Below are 20,358 nucleotides of genomic sequence, written 5' to 3' on the forward strand. Positions count from 1 at the left end.
GCCGGCCCCGCGGGCTTCCCGGGAGGCGGGGACTACGCCTGGCTCCGGAGCTGCTGGTGGACCCCGGCTGGGCGGTCAGTGTGGAGCGTTGTCGCCCAGGCGCGCCTCGGAGGTAGGTGGGAGCAACTTGCACGTACCTGTACTTAAAGAACCCACACCCTCGGCGAACTTCTGTTTAAACGCGAAGACTTTGTCGCTGCAATAAAACGGCTCCCCCCTGGTCGTCTGGAGGTTTCCCCAAGGGTCCTAGCCCAACTCTTGCTCCGCAAGGGGATTGGTGCAAGTGTCGCATTTAAAAAGAGTTGAATTAAAAAGGAAATAAAAAGTTGTATTAGATCCCTGACAATTGGGAACTGTTCCAGAGGCGAATGCAGATCCACCTTTGAATTTAGAACTCAGAGCCCCCTCTTTCTTACTTAGGTTTTCCTCAGAGCGCATGTTTTGTACAGGCGCAGGCAGGGCTGGGCGGTAAGGCTAAGGCGGGGAGCTGCACAGCCCTTGACTGCAGAGGTCAGAGACCCTAAGGAAAAGGTCTTCCCCTTCTTGAGAACATCGCTGGGCCTGCTTATTCATTTCCTCACTCATTAACATTGCCTCCTTTATGTGCCAGGCATTCCCTTGGTGTGGAGGAAGACATGGTCCCTTCCCTAAGATGAACTCACAGTCTTCTGGGGGAGACAGACGTGTGAGTAAACGATTACAACACAATGCGACTAACGCTAGAGAAGGTACCCAGGGATTCAGGCAAAGCTTTAAAATGACAAGAGACATTTGAGTTGTGCTTTTTTTTTTTTTTTTTTATTTATGATAGTCACAGAGGAGAGAGAGAGAGAGGCAGAGACACAGGCAGAGGGAGAAGCAGGCTCCATGCACCGGGAGCCCGACGTGGGATTCGATCCCGGGTCTCCAGGATCGCGCCCTGGGCCAAAGGCAGGCGCCAAACCGCTGCGCCACCCAGGGATCCCTTGAGTTGTGCTTTGAAGGACAAAAAGTAAGTCACTTACCTAGAAATGGGAAGCAGGATCATATGAGGAAGAAGGAATGCCATAAGCAGAGGCATGAGGTGTCTTATAGAGAAGAGACTGCATATGGGACATGACAGGAGAGGTGTTTGGTGGTGGAGGAGGAGCATCTTGCAAGATGATTTCTGTGCCATGCTAAAGAGCTTGAATTTTACCATCCTCAAAGATACTTTTACTTATTATTTGTCTTGCACATTTAAAAATTTTTTTTATTTAAATTCAGTTTGCCGGGACGCCTGGGTGGCTCAGTGGCTGAGCATCTGCCTTTGGCTCAAGGCATGATCCCAGGGTCTAGGGATAGAGTCTGACATCAGGCTCCCTGAAGAAAGGCTGCTTCTCCCTCTGCCTATGTCTCTGCCTCTGTGTGTCTCTCACGAATAAATAAAATCTTAAAAAAAAAAAAAACACCTCAATTTGCCAACATATAACACCAAGTGCTGATCTCATCGTGTGCCCTCCTTAATGCCAGTCACCCAGTTACCCCATCCTCCCCCTCCCCTTCTGCAACCCTTTGTTTCCCAGAGTTAGGAGTCTCTCCTGGTTTGTCTTCCTAATTTTTTTAAGATTTTATTTATTTATTTGTGAGACATACATACACACACACACAGAAAGAGAGAGAGAGAGAGAGAGGCAGAGACACAGGCAGAGGGATAAGCAGGCTCCATGCAGGGAGCCTGACTTGGGACTCCATCTTGGGTTTCTAGGATCACACCCTGGCTGAAGGTGGCGCTAAACCGCTGAGCCACCGGGGCTGCCCTGTCTTTCTAATTTTTTGCCACTCAGATTCCCCCTTTCCCTTATGGTCTCTTCCACTATTATAGTCCGCATATGAGTGAAACCATATGATAATTGGCTTTCTCTGAATGACTTATTTCATTTAGCATAATTCCCTCCAGTTCCACCTAGGTATGTGTCTCTTCTGATGACTGAGTAATAGTCCATTGTATATATAGATGTATGTATATACATCTTTGTATATTGTATATATATAGATATATATATAGATGTATATTACAATATACATTGTATATATATAGATATATATAGATGTATGTATATACATCTTTATTCATTCATCTGTCGAAGGATATTGTGGCTCCTTCCACAGTTTGGCTATTGCTGCTATGAACATTGGGATGCAGGAGTCCCGCTGTTTCACTACATCTGTATATTTGGGTAAATACCCAGTAGTGCAAGTGCTGGGTCATAGGGTAGCTCTATTTTTAACTTCTTGAGGAACCTCCACACTGTTTTATAGAGTGGCTGTACTAGATTGCATTCCCACCAACAGTGCAAAAGGGTTTCCCTTTCTCCACATCCTCGCCATGTGTTGTTTCTTGTCTTGTTAATTTTAGCCTTTCTCACTGGTGTAAAGGGGTATCTCATTATCGTTTTGATTTGTATTTCCCTGATGGCAAGTGACGTGGAGCATTTTTTCACGTGCTTGTTGGCCATGTGTAGATCTGGAATCTTAAAGTACTGGAATGGCACAATGATGAGACTTGTGTGTCCAAAATCATTGAAGAGGGGTAGAAGCTGGGAGGCTGGTTAGCCTAGTGCAAAGGCTAAGTAAGAAATGATGACTGGAAAGGAAGCTCCAGCAGTGGGCATAAAGTGGGGAGAGCTGACAGTTCTTACTACTTTAAAGTGGGGGGTGGTGGTGAGAGAAGAGAAGGGATTCTTGCCAATCTGGTGATGCTGCAGTATAGTAAGTTAGGAAACAGATGGGTTCTTTGAGGTGAAAGATGAGAACAGTGAACATAGGTTGAGTTGTCAGCTCTTTGGATTTGAAGTAGGCTGGAGGATACAAAAGTAATGAAAGTGCTTTCCAGTAAGTTTTTTTTTTTTCCCCAGTAAGTTTCATCTGGTACTTCAGCTTTTAAGATTCTCCCTGTAAGCTTAGAACATTAAGCAACCATGGGGGTAGCCAAAGCCATTAGAAGAAGGCATTTTCCAGGGCGCGATTCTGGAGACCCGGGATCAAGTCCCACGTCGGGCTCCCGGTACATGGAGCCTGCTTCTCCCTCTGCCTGTGTCTCTGCCTCTCTCTCTCTCTGTGACTATCATAAATTTAAAAAAAAATTAAAAAAAAAGAAGAAGGCATTTTCCACTTGGGAAATCCTTCCCTAATTCTTCTCTTAAACCTCACATCGCCTTAAGTAATTGCTTATCTGCCTTCCTTGCTAGAATATAAGCTCTTGAGCATAGAGAAATATCTTCCTGGCACATAATAGACAGTCAATATTTGATAAATGAATGAATTTAATTCATGTGGGTTTAGTTTTCTCAAATGAGAAATCTTATTTCTCAAATAACACTGTTGTTGTCTATGCCATAGGGCTTTTAGGAGAACAAATATAGACATCCTTTAACACTGTACAAACATTTCCTATGTTAGTTCTCATTGTTACTTGATTTTTATTACTATTTTACTATTAATATTCTACTCCACCAGTGAGGAGAAAGGAGTGGGATATGTGATTATGGATTGGGAAAAACCAAATGTGGAAATATAAACTAGTTTGTGCCTCTGCAGTAACAGAGGAAATAACTCAGCCATGGTATCCTTCTTGTATATGATTTTTAAAATGATTTTTTTGGATTGGAGGGATCTAACTTTTGTCTCAGCAAATGGGAATAGAGCTGAGCATGACTAGAAAGCCACATAGGAAATGGACTATTTAGAATTGGACTCTCAGAATGCATGATTGAAGAGGACTTCTTTTTTTTTTAATAAATTTATTTTTTATTGGTGTTCAATCTACCAACATACAGAATAACACCCAGTGCTCATCCCGTCAAGTGCCCCCCTCAATGCCTGTCACCCATTCACCCCCACCCCCCGCCCTCCTCCCCTTCCACCACCGCTAGTTCGTTTCCCAGAGTTAGGAGTCTTTATGTTCTGGAAGATGACTTCTTTACATGCTAAGGAGTATTAGTTTAAGTTATCTTACTGTCAGGTTCTTTAATTGCTGACAACAGAAACATTCAAATAAGGCAATTTACTAGAAGGAGTAACATACAGTCTCCAAAAGCAAGAGGTAAACTGAATCCCATGGGAGATGGGTACAAGGCCCTGGAAGTTAGGAACCCAAAGTACCCTTCCTCCCTGGGTGTCTTATTTACATTTCTCTCTGCATATGTTTTTTTTTTTTTGGGGGGGGGGTCCCTTTTTAAGGTAGGCTCTCATCAGTGAGCACTTGGTAGAAAATAGCTTCCTCAGCCCTCAAATATCTTTAGTTAGTGCCGGCTCCTAAAGTTCTGGGAGAGAAAACCTTACTGGCCTAATGTGGTCCAGGACTCCATTTTTGGGCTGGTGGGAAGGAGAGGCAGGATCATGCAGGATCATGAGCCTGGAGGCTGGGCCCACCTTTGGCAGAACTCTGAGTGATGGGAATTCTCAGGGCAAAGGCAGTAGGCTAGGCTGGTAGACATATCACACAAGTTGGCAATGATAGAACAGACCCTTAGATGAAATCCATTTCAGCCACACTATGCAACATCACTTTGTAGTTTTGCAAGCCAGGTTGCACACCGGAAGTACCAGGAAAGCCCTTTAAACAGATTCTTAGAGCCTCCTTTTTCTACCAGTGACTCAGAATATCTAGGGGTAGGGCCCAGAAACCAGTATTTTTATGAAGTACCCCAGAAAATATGATATGACTGGCATTTCAGAACCCGATTCCAAAGACAAGCCCAGAATGCCAAATACATCAGTAGAAAAGGGAAGTTACTCATAAATATAGAACATTCTTTTTTTAAAGATTTATATATATTTATAAATTATAATTCAAATTTATATAATTTATAATTAAATTATAAATTATATAAATCATATATAATATATATTATATAAAATTATAAATTATATATATAAAATTATATATATTTTAAAGATTTTATTTGTTCATGAGAGACACAGAGAGAGGCAGAAACACAGGCTCCATGCAGGCTGTGAGAGAGAGAAGCAGGCTCCATGCAGGGAGCCCAATGTGGGACTCGATCCCAGGATTCCAGGATTACCCCCTGGGCTGAAGGCAGGAGCTCAACTGCTGAGCCACCCAAGCGTCCCTAAAATATCTTATTTATTCATTTGAGAGAGAGAGAGCGCGCACACAAGAAGGGGGAGGGGTAGAGGGTGGGGGAGAATTATGATGTAGGGGTCAATTTCAGGACCCTGGGATCATGACCTGAGCTATAGGCAGACACTTAAGTAACTGAGCCACCCAGGCACCCCAATGTAGACGAGAGCATATATTGTCTTCAAAATAAGTTTTTGGAGAACATATATTTTCTTCAAAATATAGTTTTATTTTCTCTGATTATAAAAATAAGGAGCACTTACTATTTTTTAAAAATCTCCATTTTGACATGCTAGCTTTCCAAACTTTTTTTGTTTGTCTAAGTATACATGTATTGCTTTTGTTTTTTAAAAAATGAGATCACAGTATAGATGCTCTATTTTGTAGTCTGTTTTGTTCACTTAGAAAAAGATCATACTGTTGGATATTTTTCCTTCCTCAGTAATGTCCACTAAGTGGAATTGTTAGATCAAAGTTTATAAACAGTTTTAAGGTTTTTGATACATATTATCAAATAGTTATCTGCCCTTCTCTTCAAGTTTCTACTTGTTTATATTCCCAAAAAAGTTTTTGAGAGTACCTGTTTCTCCACACCTACAATGTCTGCCTGGTTTTTCACTTTCATACTATCCAAATTGTACATAGTCCTTTACAATAAAACTTTTCCCTTAAATCGAATGCATGGTTACAATACAGACCTTTTGTGCAGTAAGTCAAATAGCTGATAGCCTGTATAGATAAAGGAAGGGAACTAAGACTGCATTGTTCTATAGATGGTTTTAAAATGTCTTGAAAGGGGATCCCTGGGTAGCTCAGTGGTTTGGAGCCTGCCTTTGGCCCGGGCACGATCCTGGAGTCCCTGCGTGGAGCCTGCTTCTCCCTCTGCCTGTGTCTCTGCCTCTCTCTCTGTCTATCGTGAATAAATAAAATTTTAAAATAAACAAATAAATAAATAAAATAAAAATGTCTTGAAGGTCTGTTACTAGGACAGTGACTAGAGATAACCATAAAATCTTATCTAAAGTACATTAAGTAGCCTAGTAATTGGAAACTAGGTTTACAAGCTAATTAAATTAGCAGAAAGGAAGAGAACACTTGAGGTATTCTTCACTTGGAAAAGCAAAGATGCTGATTTCTGGTGTAAGATCTCCATGTACTACACTTTAAAAAGGCATGGTAGAGCACAAGTGATGCCATTGTATATCCCTCGGATGGCTAAAATAAGAAATGACAATAACAAGTCTTGGCAAAATGTGGAGAAATTGGAATACTCATTCACTGCTGGTAGGATTTCCACTTTGGCAATTTTTCAGCAAGTTAAACACAGAGTTACCATATTATCCAGAAATTCCACTCCTAGGTATATACTCAAAATAAATAAAATCTTAAGTCCACACAAAAGCTTGTACATGAATGTTCAAAGCAACATTAATCATAACTTCCAAAAAGTAGGAACAGCCCAAGTGTCCATCAACTGATGAATAAAATGTGGTATATTCATACACTGGAATATTATTCATTCATGCTACAACAGGAACCTTGAAAATATGCTAAGTGAAAGAAGCCAGACAGAAAAGGTCACATATTGTATGATTTCATTTATAGGCAAATCTATATATAGAGGAAATAGATTTGTGACTGCTAAGGAACCTGGGGAAAGGGGAAATGGGAAGGGACTGCTAATCAGTATGGGCTTTCTTTTTAGGGTGATGAAAATGTTCTGGAATTAGTGGTGATGATTACGTCACTGAAATATACTGAAATACCACTGAATTGTATACTTTAAAAGGGTGGCTTTTATGATATGTGAGTTACATTTAAATTTTTTTGGTAGGGCAGCCCCGGTGGTGCAGTGGTTTAGCACTGCCTGCAGCCCAGGGCGTGATCCTGGAGATCCTGGATCGAGTCCCACATTGGGCTCTCTGCATGGAGCCTGCTTCTCCCTCTGCCTGTGTCTTTGCCTCTCATTCTCTCTGTGTCTCTATGAATAAATAAAATCTTTAAAAAATAATAATAAATTTTTTTGGTAGAGGCATAGAATGGTTTCATAGCACAGGGGCACGGAAATAAGCATGTGAATAAAGAAATAAAGGGACCAGATTTTGAGAACTTGTAGACTGTCAGGAGTAAGTTAGATGTGCCCTACCCCATAATATGGAATGAATTGTCACGGAAGTTTTTTCCTCTTTAGGAAGCCCAAACTGGAGACCCTAAATACTCTAGTAGCTTTGTGGTCTGGTTTGGTACAGGCCTCTTTGGAGGCAGGGTTGCTGATTAACATTAACATCTACATAATGGACTCTAGTGGGAACCCCCCATCAGCGTTCCAGGTCCCAACTCCCCCTGTGCATAATTTCCCTCTTACAGCAGCACTTCCTCCTAGTTTGGTAATAACTGCTATGAGAAACTTGCCACTTTCCTGCAGGGAAGTAGGTTACTTACAGAGTACTTTGGAATGGGGCAAAAACGATAAACCCATCAGAGATGGTGTTTACAATAGCATTGTAACTTAAGATTTATTATAACTAAGTATATGCTTATTAAAAGGCAATTCTAGATTCAGATCTTTAATATGTTGTAAAAAAAAATAAGTAGACTATTTTCAGTTCTCTCTGCCTGGCTTTCAAGTCCCTATATGATGAGCTCCCATGTTATTGACCCCATCTTAGAGTCTATTTTGCCCATTCAGTGTTTCTACTATAGTCACTTTAGGCTCCCAACACTCTGGCTCCTGGCATCACCTCCACCCTCCCAGCCTCCTTCCCAATCTCACCTATCCTGCTATATTTAGCTCTAATCCCAGGGAAAGAGCTTAAGGACTTTGATCTGAATGCCATTGTGCTATGTATGGACATTTTTTCCTTCTTTTTAAACCTCATGCACATAGATAAGTAATCATGAGGTGATCACATGTCAGCTTCTGTGTGCTGCTGGAATTAGCACAACAAAGCTCTCAGTTTCATTTCTACTCACCACAATGGAAGGAAGGAAAAATACAGAAATGGGTAGTAGGATCAATCATTTGCTAGCAAAAAAAAGGAGGCTGGGATTCCTCAATCATTTTGGAAACTGACCTGAAAGAACTGTTTTCCTTACTCCTGCCCAGGCAAAGAGTGTGGCCCAATGGAGTAGGGAGGGGCCAGATGGAATCTATAGCCAGCAGTTTTCTGTTCCTAACAGTTACTCTTAAGTCCAGAGGGCATCTGTTCCCAAATTCATCTGGGGGATAGCGGGAGCATGTTCCTTTTTATGCTGGGCCTAAGTGTGCCTATGAGCAGATGGATGAAGATTTTGCAAAACTTTAGTCAGGCATAACAAAACCTGAAGGGCTGGAGGAAGGGCACTTTAGGTTCTTCCTAGCTTGATAAGTAGAGAACCTAATGTGTACTTGGTGGTCTGCAGAGTCCTAAGCAGAGAGCCCTAACAAAGATGATGTTTTTATTGCTTTTCAAAAATCTCTTCTTTCATATACAAACATTCCTTCAGTTAGGTCCTCTGTTATTTTAAATGTTGTCCTCTGGTCACAAGCAGGTACGGACCCATTTAGCCAAGATAAGCAGGCTGTCTCAGAACTTCCCATAGGGAAAATTAAAAAACTGACTCTCCTTGTTTCACATGGTATCTAGCTTGAGAACTCCAAGCACTAAGAGACACAGGATAAGGATGGGAGAGGCTGAGCCTTTTTGAGAGTCTACTCCTCTGCTGAATGCCACTTTGAAGGGGAAAAAGAAGTCGAATGGCAGTTTCCAGTCTATTCTAGGTTGGCCCCTTGGAGGCTCTGGCTTCTGGGTAATGTCCACAAAGGTCACAACAGTTGTCAAAGGTACTTCTGTTACTTGTTGGTAATCCTGTGGGAAGAAAGTCCATGACAGGTCAATACTTTACATAGCTTTCTAACTTAATTGTTATTACTTTCTCTGAGAAAGACCCGAACCAAATTGTTCCAAGCAGGCTATGCCTTTTTCTCATATTGGTCCTTTGTATGTAGTTCTCATTCTACGATATATAGGAAACAAATTTCTTAGCAGTAGTCCACGACACTAGAACTGTGAATAGCTACACCTACATAAAGGGCGAAAGACTGACTCTAGCTTCCCCCAAATGGGGAGTTGGCTGATATCAGAGAGGCCAGATGGTAGAACTGATGCTGTTACATGCTTAGCAGCTTTGCCTTATCAAGTCCCAGAAGACTACAGGCTCTGAAGTACACATGTGGAAATAATAGTGGCAATTCTATTCCATCTTCAATTGTAGAAAGAAATGTGAAACTTCATGGAAAAACAAAGAACTCCATCATGTAGATAAAAAGCCCATCAGCTTCATAGAATTTCGGGGTTAGAAAGGATCCTCTCAAACGCCCAATGATTCAAGTCAAATGAAACAGATGCTCCTGGTAGAAGGGACCTTATCAAGCTGATTCAAGTATTTGATCTAATATGTATCACTTTTTCACTTTTGGTAGATACAGCTGTAGCCTGATAACTAAAACAAGTTTATCTAAAATTAATTCTTTTTGTTTTGACTCTGTGGTTACCAGACTTCTGATTATAATTCGACAGTGAATAACTATCTTGCTGAATAGGAAATGAGTATTTTCTTCACTTACCTTTGTTTACCCTGATGCTACATATTGCCTGTGGTCTTTGGCAACAGTAAATACCAAGCTCTGGAAACACAACTTTGCCAGGAATAACCTTTCTAGGTACTTAAAAACGGGCGCACAAGCAGGGGGAGGGGCAGAGGGAGAAGCAGACTCCCCACGGAGCAGGGAACCTGACATGGGGTTCAATCCCAGGGCCCTGAGATCATGGCCTGAGCTGGCAGATGCTTAACTGACTGAGCCACCCTGGAGCCCCTGGAATCCTTTTTTAAAGCTGTGAATTTCTGGACACCTGGGTAGCTCAGTTCTTGAGCATCTGCCTTTGGCTCAGGTTGTGATCCCAGGGTCCTAGGATGGGAGTCCCACATCAGGCTCCCTGCAGGCAGTCTGCTTTACCCTCTGCCTAGGTCTGTGCTTCTCTCTCTGTGTCTCTCATGAATAAATAAAATCTTAAAAACAAAAACAGTGAAGTTCCTAAGAGACTTGGCACAGAAATAATATAGCTTTTGAGGCACTGAAAGAACCACATGCATTCTGGGACAGTCAGCTGAGGTTAAAACTGAAAAGGCAATCCTGACTCTAGCTAGGCACGGAAGACTGGCTGAAACTAACCAGACAAGGAAAATGGGGAAGCCAGGATTTAACATGGTGGCAGGTATGAAGTAGGGACAGAAAGTCGCTACTAAATGATATCCTCTCAGTGTGATCAGGCAACTACCCCTTCCCCACTTCAACAAGAGATTGGACAATTTAAACAAGAGAAATTCTGGATTTAGGGACATTGGGCATGAAGAAGAGCAGAGCAACGTATAGAGCTAAACTTAGGAAAATTATTCAGTATAATGAAATCCCTTCCCCCATCTAGCTCCAAAATGCTGACAGATGGGGCTTTTTGAGAGAGAGCATGAATGCACAAGAAGCAGAAAGGGAAGAGGGAGAGGGAGAAGCAGGCTCCTGCTGAGCAGGAAGCCCGACTCGGGGCTCAATCCCAGGACCTTGGGATCATGACCTGAGCTGAAGGCAGACACTTAACTGACTGAGCCACCAGGCATCCCTGATAGATTTTTTTTTAAAGATTTTATTTATTTATTCATAGAGAGAGAGAGAGAGACAGGGACAGGCAGAGACACAGGCAGAGGGAGAAGCAGGCTCCATGCAGGGAGCCCGACGTGGGACTTGATCCCCGGTCTCCAGGATCAGGCTCTGGACTGAAGGTGGCGCTAAACCGCTGAGCCACCCGGGGTGCCCTGATAGATGGTTTTATATCCATACTTGTCAGTCAGGAATCAAGAGGGTCTTTTTCTGGAGAAAATGATCCATTTCAGCAACAAGTCAAAAAGATGACATCTGGCAGTTCCAAAACCCAAAAGCAGCTGCACCTAACTGCCCTACTGTGAAGGCCACCAGTCAGCAACTTTCATTCATGATCACAGAGCTTTCAATGAGCTTAACAGCTTACTCTTATGTTGGATAGACAGCTAGAGGTTGGTTGCCAGATGTGTGGGGGAAGGTTCTCACATTAAAGAGAAAAAGTATACCAAGTGAGCAGAAATAAACTCAGAGGAAACAGACAAGGAAAAATAAAGATGAAAAGTTAAGATCTTTATTTTCTTAAAGTTTTATTTATTTAAGTAATCTATAACCAAGGTGGGGCTTGAACTCACAACCAAGAGTCATGAGCTCTTCCAACTAAGCCAGCTCAGTGCCCCAGATCATTAAATTTATATAAGAAAAGGTTATTATAAAATGAAATAAAATAAGAGCTCTTAGATTTTAAAAATGTGATAGAAAAAAAATCAGTAAAGAAGTTAAAAAAGAGGGGTACTTGGGTGGCTTAGTTGAGCATCTGTCTTTGGATCAGGTCATGATCCTAGGTTCCTGGGATCAAGACTCACATTACGCTCCCTGCAGGGAGCCTGCTTCTCCCTCTGCCTATGTCTCTGCCTCTCTCTGTGTCTCTCATGAATAAATAAATAACATCTTAAAAAAAAAAGTTAAAAAAGAAAGGTGGGAACTCTCCTCCCAGAAAGAACAAAAAGGTAAAGAAATAGACAATATGAAAGAACAGAAAAAGATTGGAGAACCAATCTAGTGACCCTTTAACAGATTAACAGGAGTTACAAAAATAGGGGAGAAAACTGTGTGTGTGTGTGTTTGTGTGTGTGTGTGTGTGGTTAATTACTAAACAAATAGTAATAATTGAAAATTCTCAGAGCTTTCAGTATAAAAATAATCCCCCAAATTGCTTGGCATAATGGAAAAAAAATGAAGAAAAAAACCTACCCAAGGCATAACATTTTAGAAGCTTCAGACTACTAGGAGCAAAAGATCTTAAAACAGCTTTTGAATGGTACTGAAAACTAGAAGACAATAAAAGAATGCCTTCAAATTGTGAGTGAAAATCATTTCCAATCTGGAATTCAATTAGAATACCTGATCAAATAAGCAATCATAATTGGATATAACAGTGATGATGATAGTTGAATAAAGCTATCCTTAGACATGTAAATTAAAGAAAATGTGCCTTTTTTTCAAAGAAGTTATTAGATTTTGAGCTCCATCAAAACAAAAGAGTAAACCAAGAAGGAAAAAGTAGTGCCCAGTAAACAGTGAATCTAACACAAGACGCAAGAGGAATTCCTAGAGTGACAGGAAAGTTCCATAACAACTGGTGGGCAGTAAGGAATTTATACTACACCAGGTAACGGAGGTTGCCATGAAGAAAATATATAGGAAAATTAGAACTGATAGTATCACATGGCAAGTTGAACTGCATTGAGAGAAATTTTACAAAGATATCGGAGAGTGTGAGACATCTTAGCATTTAGCTCAAAGAAAACTAAAGAAATGAAACGGGATAATTACTAATTTCAGAAGTAAAAAATTTCACAAAAATTTAATGACTTGGCTCAGCATATTTATGTAATCATCATAATGAAACACAATATTGATTTAATAAAATATTTTTACTTAACATACATTGGGAGTGTAGTGGGAGGAGGAAAAAAAAGAGCTAAACTCACCAAAATAGAAGTCCATAAATTACCTACAAACTCATAATTCAAGAGATAATCATTCAATATTGCTTAGAAGCAAGGCAAGAGGGAATATAGCATTTTTTTTTTTTTTTGTTAAGAGATCCTCTTTTCTGGCATTTCTTTACCTTAAAAACATATATATATATATATTATTTTGATAGATTATACAACTATTAATTAATTTGATAAATTATACCATTATCTAGCATTAGTCCAAGCTGCAGGGGAACTCTGAAATATAAAGTAGGTTTCACAGTCCCAACAAGTTGTATTATCCCAATCCAAAGCAAGGGGGCTGAGTTTTTCTATTCCTGCATCTTTCAGGCATTGGTTAAGGGCCATTTGGGAGATGTATATTTCCAGGCACTTTACAGGCAAAGTGGGTTCAAGCAGGGTGAAAGCAGTTTTCTACAACAGACATAACAAAACAAAACAGAAAGGGTTAGAAAACCTCAGGCATACCCACTAAAGTAAAAAAAAGGAGGGTGAAAAACAGAAAAATAATTGCAAAAAGCAAAATTATTTCAACAGGGTATTAAATGCCCAAACTGAAAACTATCCATTATCCTTGGCTCATTCTTCCTCAACTTCCATGTCCTAGCAGTCAAGTCCTATCTGTGGCATCCCTAACTCTACTTTCTGCAGCCCTCACAGCCCCCACCTGGGCCTATGTTATCAGTATCTCTTGATGGATTTTTTTGTAACAGTGTTTCTAAATTTTACCTCAGTATTGCCACCCTACACCTTCTGTAAGGCAGGGATGATATCTACTTGTTTACCATGCATGATACCTAGAGCATCAGCCATAGTACTTGGCACAAAGTAGGCACTCAATAAAGATTTTTTTCTTTGACAAATGAATAGAGGTATTTTTGGAGAAAAGGAACTAATACAAAGTAGCAAGAGGTAATAAGACACAAGGAAGAAAGTATGCCATAGGTATTTAATAGTCAGCAATTATAGACTGACCCTTTATTCTCCTCATAACACTATAATTAGAATCCCTAAAGGCTGTGCCTCCCTCCTTCCTTCTTTCCTTTATTTATTTATTAAAGATTTTGTTTATTTATTCATGGGAGAGCGAGAGTGAGCGAGAGAGAGAGAGAGAGAGAGGGAGAGAAAGAGAGAAGCAGAGACACAGGCAGAGGGAGAAGCAGGCTCCATGCAGGGAGCCCGATGTGGGATTTGATCCCAGGACTCCGGGATCATGCCATGAGCCAAAGGAAGACGCTGAAAACGCTGAACTACCCAAGCATCCCTCCTATATTTATTTATAAACTAATATTTCAAGTGAAATGTTTTTTTCTTCATGTATTAAGAATATTGCCTCCATAATCGTGTGGAGGTTTGGAACAAATACAGTCTAGTAGACAATCCAGTAATTAAAAGGAACTTGAATGCACTTGCCAGGTCACTGGATACTACTGAATGTTATTGATCCATTTTAGATTTTTTTTTTAAGATTTATTTATTTATTAATGAGAGACACAGAGAAAGGCAGAGACATAGGCAGAGGAAGAAGCAGACTCCCTACGGGGAGCCTGATGCAGGACTCGATCCCTGAGCCAAGGGCAGATGCTCAACCACTGAGCCACCCAAGTGCCCCTAGAATTTGTGTTTTAGTATCACAAGAAGAACAAGGTTGTTGTTGTTTTTAAAGATTTTATTTATTTGAGAGAGAGAAAGAGAGAGAGAGCAGGGAAGGGTAGAGGGAGGGGGAGAAGTAGACTTCCCGCTGAACAGGGAGCCAGACTCAGGGCTCAATGACAGGACCCTGGGATCATGATCTGAGCTGAAGGCAGACATTTAACCCACTGAGCCACCTAGCTGCCCCAAAGAACAAAGTGGCTTTTTTTTTTTTTTTAAAGAACAAATGTGTTACACATAAATTCTGAAGTACCAAGTTTTCTATTTGCTTTTCAAAAGTTATATATAAGCAAAATTAGATAATTCATTCTAGTGAATGTGTAGGAAGAATACTGGAAAAAAAACTCAACCCTCAAAGTCTGGTCATATGTCTTTTATCAAAACAAACAAAAGACACACAGCCAAGTCAGCACATTTCTTTTAATGTGGATCCAGTTCTGTTATGTATGGTTGACTTATTTCTACTTAAACGATAATATTTTATGATGTTTACTTCGGAAATTCCTACCAATAATTTTAACACTTTGTAAGGTTTCTTTTTAAGATTTTATTTATTCATTCAAGAGATATAGAAAGAGAGGCAGAGACATAGGCAGATGGAGAAAGCAGGCTCCATGCATGGAGTCTGAGGCGAGACTCAATCCGAGGACCCCGGGATCATACCCTGAGCTGAAGGCAGATGCTCAATCACTGAGCCACTCAGATATATTAAATTAAATATTAAATTTTGATAAGATATATTAAATTTTGATAAGACCAATACATCAAATTTTTTAGTTTTATGGCTTATGATTTTTGTTTAAGAAATATCTGCCTACTTCAAATCTACAAAGACATTCTCCTGTGTTTCTTTTAATAGCTTTATAACTCTGGGTTTCATATATACGTTTATGATGCAAGAGTAAGTACTTTTTGTGTATGGAGTCAATTCCTTTTTTCCCCAATGTTCATCCAGTAGTTCTAGTTTTATTCAGTCATTTGTTTGTTTTTTTAAATCCTTTTCTCATTGAATTTATTTGTGGATCTATCATTGGACTCTATTTTGTCTCACCGGCCTATTTCTATTCTTATACCAGTACCACTCTATCTGAGATTTAGAGTATATTCTGTAATAGAGTAAGTCCTCCAACTTTGTTCTTCTTTTTCAAAGTTGTTTTAGTTAGTCTAAATCCTTTGCATTTTCATGTAAATCTTAGAAGCAGGCTCTCAATTTCCGCAAAAATGCCTGCTAGGATTTTCTGTGGTTTGCATTTATTTTATAGATCCATTTGGGAACAGATTTTTTTTTTAATTTTTTTTTAATTTTTATTTATGATAGTCACACAGAGAGAGAGAGAGAGAGAGGCAGAGACACAGGCAGAGGGAGAAGCAGGCTCCATGCACCGGGAGCCCGACGTGGGATTCGATCCGGGGTCTCCAGGATCGCGCCCTGGGCCAAAGGCAGGCACTAAACCGCTGGGCCACCCAGGGATCCCGGGAACAGATATTTTAATGTGAGGCATCTTCTCCATGAATATGGTATATCACTTCATTTCTTTAGGACTCCTGGAATTTCTCTCCATGTGTGTGTTGTTTTTTAAAGATTTTAATGTATTTATTTGACAGAGAGAGTAAGAAAGCACAAGGAGTGGGAGCAGCAAAGGAGAAGCAGGCTCTCCATTACGCAGGGAGCCCAACGCGGAGCTTGATCACAGGACTCTGAGCTGAAGGCAGTTGCTTAATCGACTGGGCCACCCAGGTGCCCCTCTCTATAATGTTTTACAGTGAACAGACCTTTTGCTAAATTGGTTCCAAAGTATTTTATGTTTTTTCAAGCTACTGTAAGTGAAATTGAATAAATTCATCTTTAAAGTAACATCTAGTTATTTCTAGGTTTTTTTCTAGTGACCTTAAGTGTATCACACACACAAAAAAATTATTACAAAAGCAGTAAATCATAATGTAAAAGTTAAGACTACTGGTAAGTAAAAATGGGAAATAAAAATACCGTATTTCCACCTTTAAGAATGCCACTATTAACATTTATATCTTGACTTATACACACAGACATCCATATATGTTTTTAGCCATGTGAAGTCATATTGTGCAGGCAGGCTGTTTACTAACCAACTTAAAAAAAAAAAAAAAAGAAACTCTACCTTTTCTGTTAATAGTATTTCTTTCTAAAATATAGTCCATACTCAAGTTTCAGAACTCTTCCAAAATGTGATTTACAAATGTTTGTCCAGGGGATCCCTGGGTGGCGCAGCGGTTTGGCGCCTGCCTTTGGCCCAGGGCGCGATCCTGGAGACCCAGGATCGAGTCCCACGTTGGGCTTCCGGTGCATGGAGCCTGCTTCTCCCTCTGCCTATGTCTCTGCCTCTCTCTCTCTCTCTCTGTGTGACTATCATAAATAAATAATAAAAAAAAAATTAAAAACAAAAACAAACAACAACAAAAAAAACAAATGCTTGTCCAAATCAGAAACCAATGAAAAAAAAAAAATGAACTGCATCTGATTGTTTTATTCATGAGTCTCCTTTAGTCTAACACAATTAGGTATGATGATTTCTATTACAATGATTAGAACTTATTTAACTACAAACATATTATAAAGGTAATTTTCCTCATATAAGTACATGATCTTTAAGAAGGAAGCTGAGGGGCACCTGGGTGGCTCAGTGGTTGAGTGTCTGCCTTTGGTTCAGGTCGTGATCCCAGGATCCTGGGATTTGAGTCCTGCATCAGGCTCCCCGCAGGGAGCCTGCCTCTCCCTCTGCCTGTGTCTCTGCATCTCTTTCTGTGTCTCTCATGAATAAATAAACCTCTTTATAAAAAAATAAAAATAAAAAGTAAGCTGATATCCATTGTTGACACTATGACTTAACGAGAACTAATGATTTAAATAAAGTGAAATTAAGGAATAATAATTTCTGAAAAATAATGAATTATTTATGTACAGTATTCTGCTAGACAATGTATAATTATTTCTCCATATTTTCTTAGGGCCAAACATATATTTGAGGGAGAAGCCAACAAAAAATTATAAATTCCTTCAGTATTTTAAAGATGTCAGTGAAATAAGATTTTCAAATGAGTTAAAGAAAACAAATATGTTAAAGAGTAAATGTGGTTCAACATCATGTATCAGGGAGATATCTCAAGGGGTTAAACATTTTAACATATAGAACAGTGAGCATAACTTTCACAAGTTCTTAAAAAAAGATGTAAAAAGAAAACACTCAGTGAACTAAGTAAGGTTCTTCTATACAGGTTATTAAGAACTACAGAAGAGGGGGCACCACTGGTGACCCAGCAGTTTGGCACCACCTTCAGCCTGGGGCCTGGTCCTGGGGGCCCGGGATCGAGTCCGGCATCGGGCTCCCTGCACGGAGCCTGCCTCTCCCTCTGCCTGCCTGTCTCTCTCATTATCTCTCTCTCTGTCATGAATTAAAAAAAAAAAAAAAAAAAAGAACTACAGAAGAGGGATGTCTGGGTGGCTCAGTGGTTGAGCATCTGCCTTTGGCTCAGGTTGTGATCCTGGGGTCCTGGGATCAAGTCCTGCATCAGGCTCCCCGCATGGAGCCTGCTTCTCCCTCTGCCTGTGTCTCTGCCTCTCTCTGTGTGTCTCTCATGAATAAATAAATAAAATCTTAAGAAAAAAGAACTACGGAAGGGGGCCAAATAATTCTATAGTCTTATCATTCATTAAGAGATAGAGGCAAATAGTGCTTGATTGAAAAAGGAAGACTTTAGTGACAAACTTTACAGGCTCTCACAGTGATCTAATGGTGGTGATATTCTCCAAGACATCAACAGGTAAGAGAAATAGAACTCCTTACTAATCCAGCCACTTCCCAGCCCTTTCCCTTATAGCAATTATCTCTAAAATCAGTAAATTTCATTCTTATTTTGTTTAGTGTTCTTTATCTTTCCTAATATAGTTCTTAGCCTGGTTTTAAGAAATCAATAAATCCCTTGAAACTATATAAAGGACATTGTACGTTTGCGTTTTTCCAGCAGGAGAACAGCTTTCAACAGATTCTCAGTGGGGTCCGTAAGATTAAAAACCTTTATGATAGACTGGGGGCTAGACTGGCAATTATACTAGCATATGCTATGACTGATATATAAAACACTGCCAACTTTTAATTATAATGACTAAACTAAATTATTAAATAATACAATATAATTAGCTTTAAAATGTAGTCAGAGATGTATTTCCTAAAGGTGTTTTTTTCTTTCTTTTTTTTTTTTAAAGATTTTATTTATTTATTCATGAGAGATAAACAGAGAGAGACAGACACAGGCAGAGGGAGAAGCAGGCTCCCTGCAGGGAGCCCGATGTGGGACTTGATCCTGGGTCTCCAGGATCACATCCTGGGCTGAAGGTGACGCTAAACCCCTGAGCCACCCAGGCTGCCCTCCTTTTATATTTATAGGGGTATGGCAACTTTCATGACTGTGAGTTTCTCAAGTTAGCCCTTAAAGTGAAGATTTTTGTATAGTAAAAATTCCCTTTGCAAAGCCTTTAAATCATCCTAAGTAAAGGACATGATTTTGTATATCACATACTACCTCTCAGTAAGTTCAACACAGTTAATTTTTGTTCCCTGATTGGAATAGATATTGTCTTTAGTTATACATGAATGAAGCACAGCTGAAATTCTCAATTGTCGACCACTTAAGCCAGTAAGATGTGTATGACTGTAAGGTGATTTTGTAGAGGGGGAAAACTAACCAAAAAGCTAACCTCTACTAAATACTAGAAAATGATAACAATTAAAACATCTACACAAGAGAGGCACTGGGTTGCTTCTATGCTTAAGAGAACCAGAGATTCAGAGAGAAAAAGAATAGTCCTGTGGGTATCTTCCTAAACTATACAGGTACTTCCAAATATACAGTTTAGAAAAACAAAATAATATATTCAGTGTAGAATCTGTAACAGATTAGAAGGGTAGAATCTATTAGAAATAGGGCTATTTTATTCAGTAAAACAATACAGAGAAAAATGGAATGCTCTCAAAGGTTCTGGTAACCTGAGTATTAACACTATTTGTAGGTAAGAGCTAAGGTACTCAACACTGTTGTAAGAAGGAGCTAAAGATATTTTATTTCTGGCCTACATGTAGTCTCTAGTTTATTTCTTTTCTGTGATGTCAATGCAATGACTTACAGGTAATAATTTTAGATAATAAAATCAAGGCAGATGTTAACACATATCATAAATAACAGGTAGATGTTTACTACATAGTAAAATTATTTATTTTAATGGAGTGCAATCAGTCATGAATTGAGACTATAAACTAGCCCCAGCAACATCTTTAAGCTATCAACAGACTCAGAGACTTTGACAGTGTGTGACTGTCATACTGAATGCATAGTTAGGGAAAATGTTTTCTGTAGTTAAATCAACTGGTATAGTAACACTGGTATGATAATTGAAAAGAAATTAACCTATATTATACTAGGTTCAGGAAATTAAAAAAGAAAACAAACTAGGGAAAAGGATATAGACTGTATTTATCATGACAACATGCTAATTTCAATAACTAGGCAGGATTGACTTAAAGAGTTATTCAGCTCACTCTAACCAAATGTTGGCTGGCTTAAAGAGTTATTTAGCTCACTCTAACCAAATATTGGCTGGCAGCATAAACTGGTTCTCATTGTTAAAGTGGTCTGCTTATCATGTAGCTGATAAGACAATCTGGGTATTGAGAGGCTTAGTGGTCCTTTATGAGCCATGACTTACCTTTATGGATTGGCACTGGTATAGGAATCGGGTTCCTGACACATGAGCTTGTGGGTTGGACTGGAGGCCTATATACGCCCACAATACCTGGATCTTCAGGGAAACTGGTATGACACAGCAGGAAGTACAATGCATAGCCTGTAGAAGGGTAAAGAAGCATCTGCTTGAATTGCTTGCTGATGATTGCCTATAGTCAGTTACCATGCATTAAGTAACCATTGTTTCTTAAACA

The 20,358-nt window shown here is 39.7% G+C and overlaps 1 protein-coding gene and 1 long non-coding RNA gene across 5 annotated transcripts in view; one reads left to right on the forward strand and one right to left on the reverse strand.

Moving 5' to 3' along the window:
* On the forward strand, positions 1-16,244 carry LOC129493932 (uncharacterized). Of its 3 annotated transcripts, XR_008661232.1 has the most exons (5): positions 1-112; positions 611-685; positions 812-991; positions 15,708-15,907; positions 15,995-16,244. It is a non-coding gene; the product is annotated as an uncharacterized LOC129493932 (long non-coding RNA). The 3 variants fall into 3 exon arrangements; XR_008661234.1 differs by lacking the exon at positions 812-991; XR_008661233.1 differs by lacking the exons at positions 812-991; positions 15,708-15,907.
* TCTN3 (tectonic family member 3) overlaps positions 4,940-20,358 on the reverse strand; it is a 26,065-nt gene continuing 10,646 nt past the window's right edge. The window contains exons 13-14 of one of the 2 annotated variants that reach the window (XM_055300612.1): positions 20,127-20,264; positions 4,940-8,952 (exon numbers count right to left, since the gene is read on the reverse strand). In XM_055300612.1, coding sequence (XP_055156587.1) covers positions 8,716-8,952; positions 20,127-20,264 — 375 coding nt within the window. In that variant the 3' untranslated portion in view covers positions 4,940-8,715. Of the gene's footprint in view, positions 8,953-12,899; positions 13,151-20,126; positions 20,265-20,358 lie in introns of those variants that run through there. The other variant, XM_055300613.1, reaches the window with a different exon arrangement.

Source organism: Nyctereutes procyonoides, unplaced genomic scaffold (genome assembly GCF_905146905.1).
Source record: "Nyctereutes procyonoides isolate TBG_1078 unplaced genomic scaffold, NYPRO_anot_genome, whole genome shotgun sequence".
NCBI classification, from domain to species: Eukaryota; Metazoa; Chordata; class Mammalia; order Carnivora; family Canidae; genus Nyctereutes; species Nyctereutes procyonoides.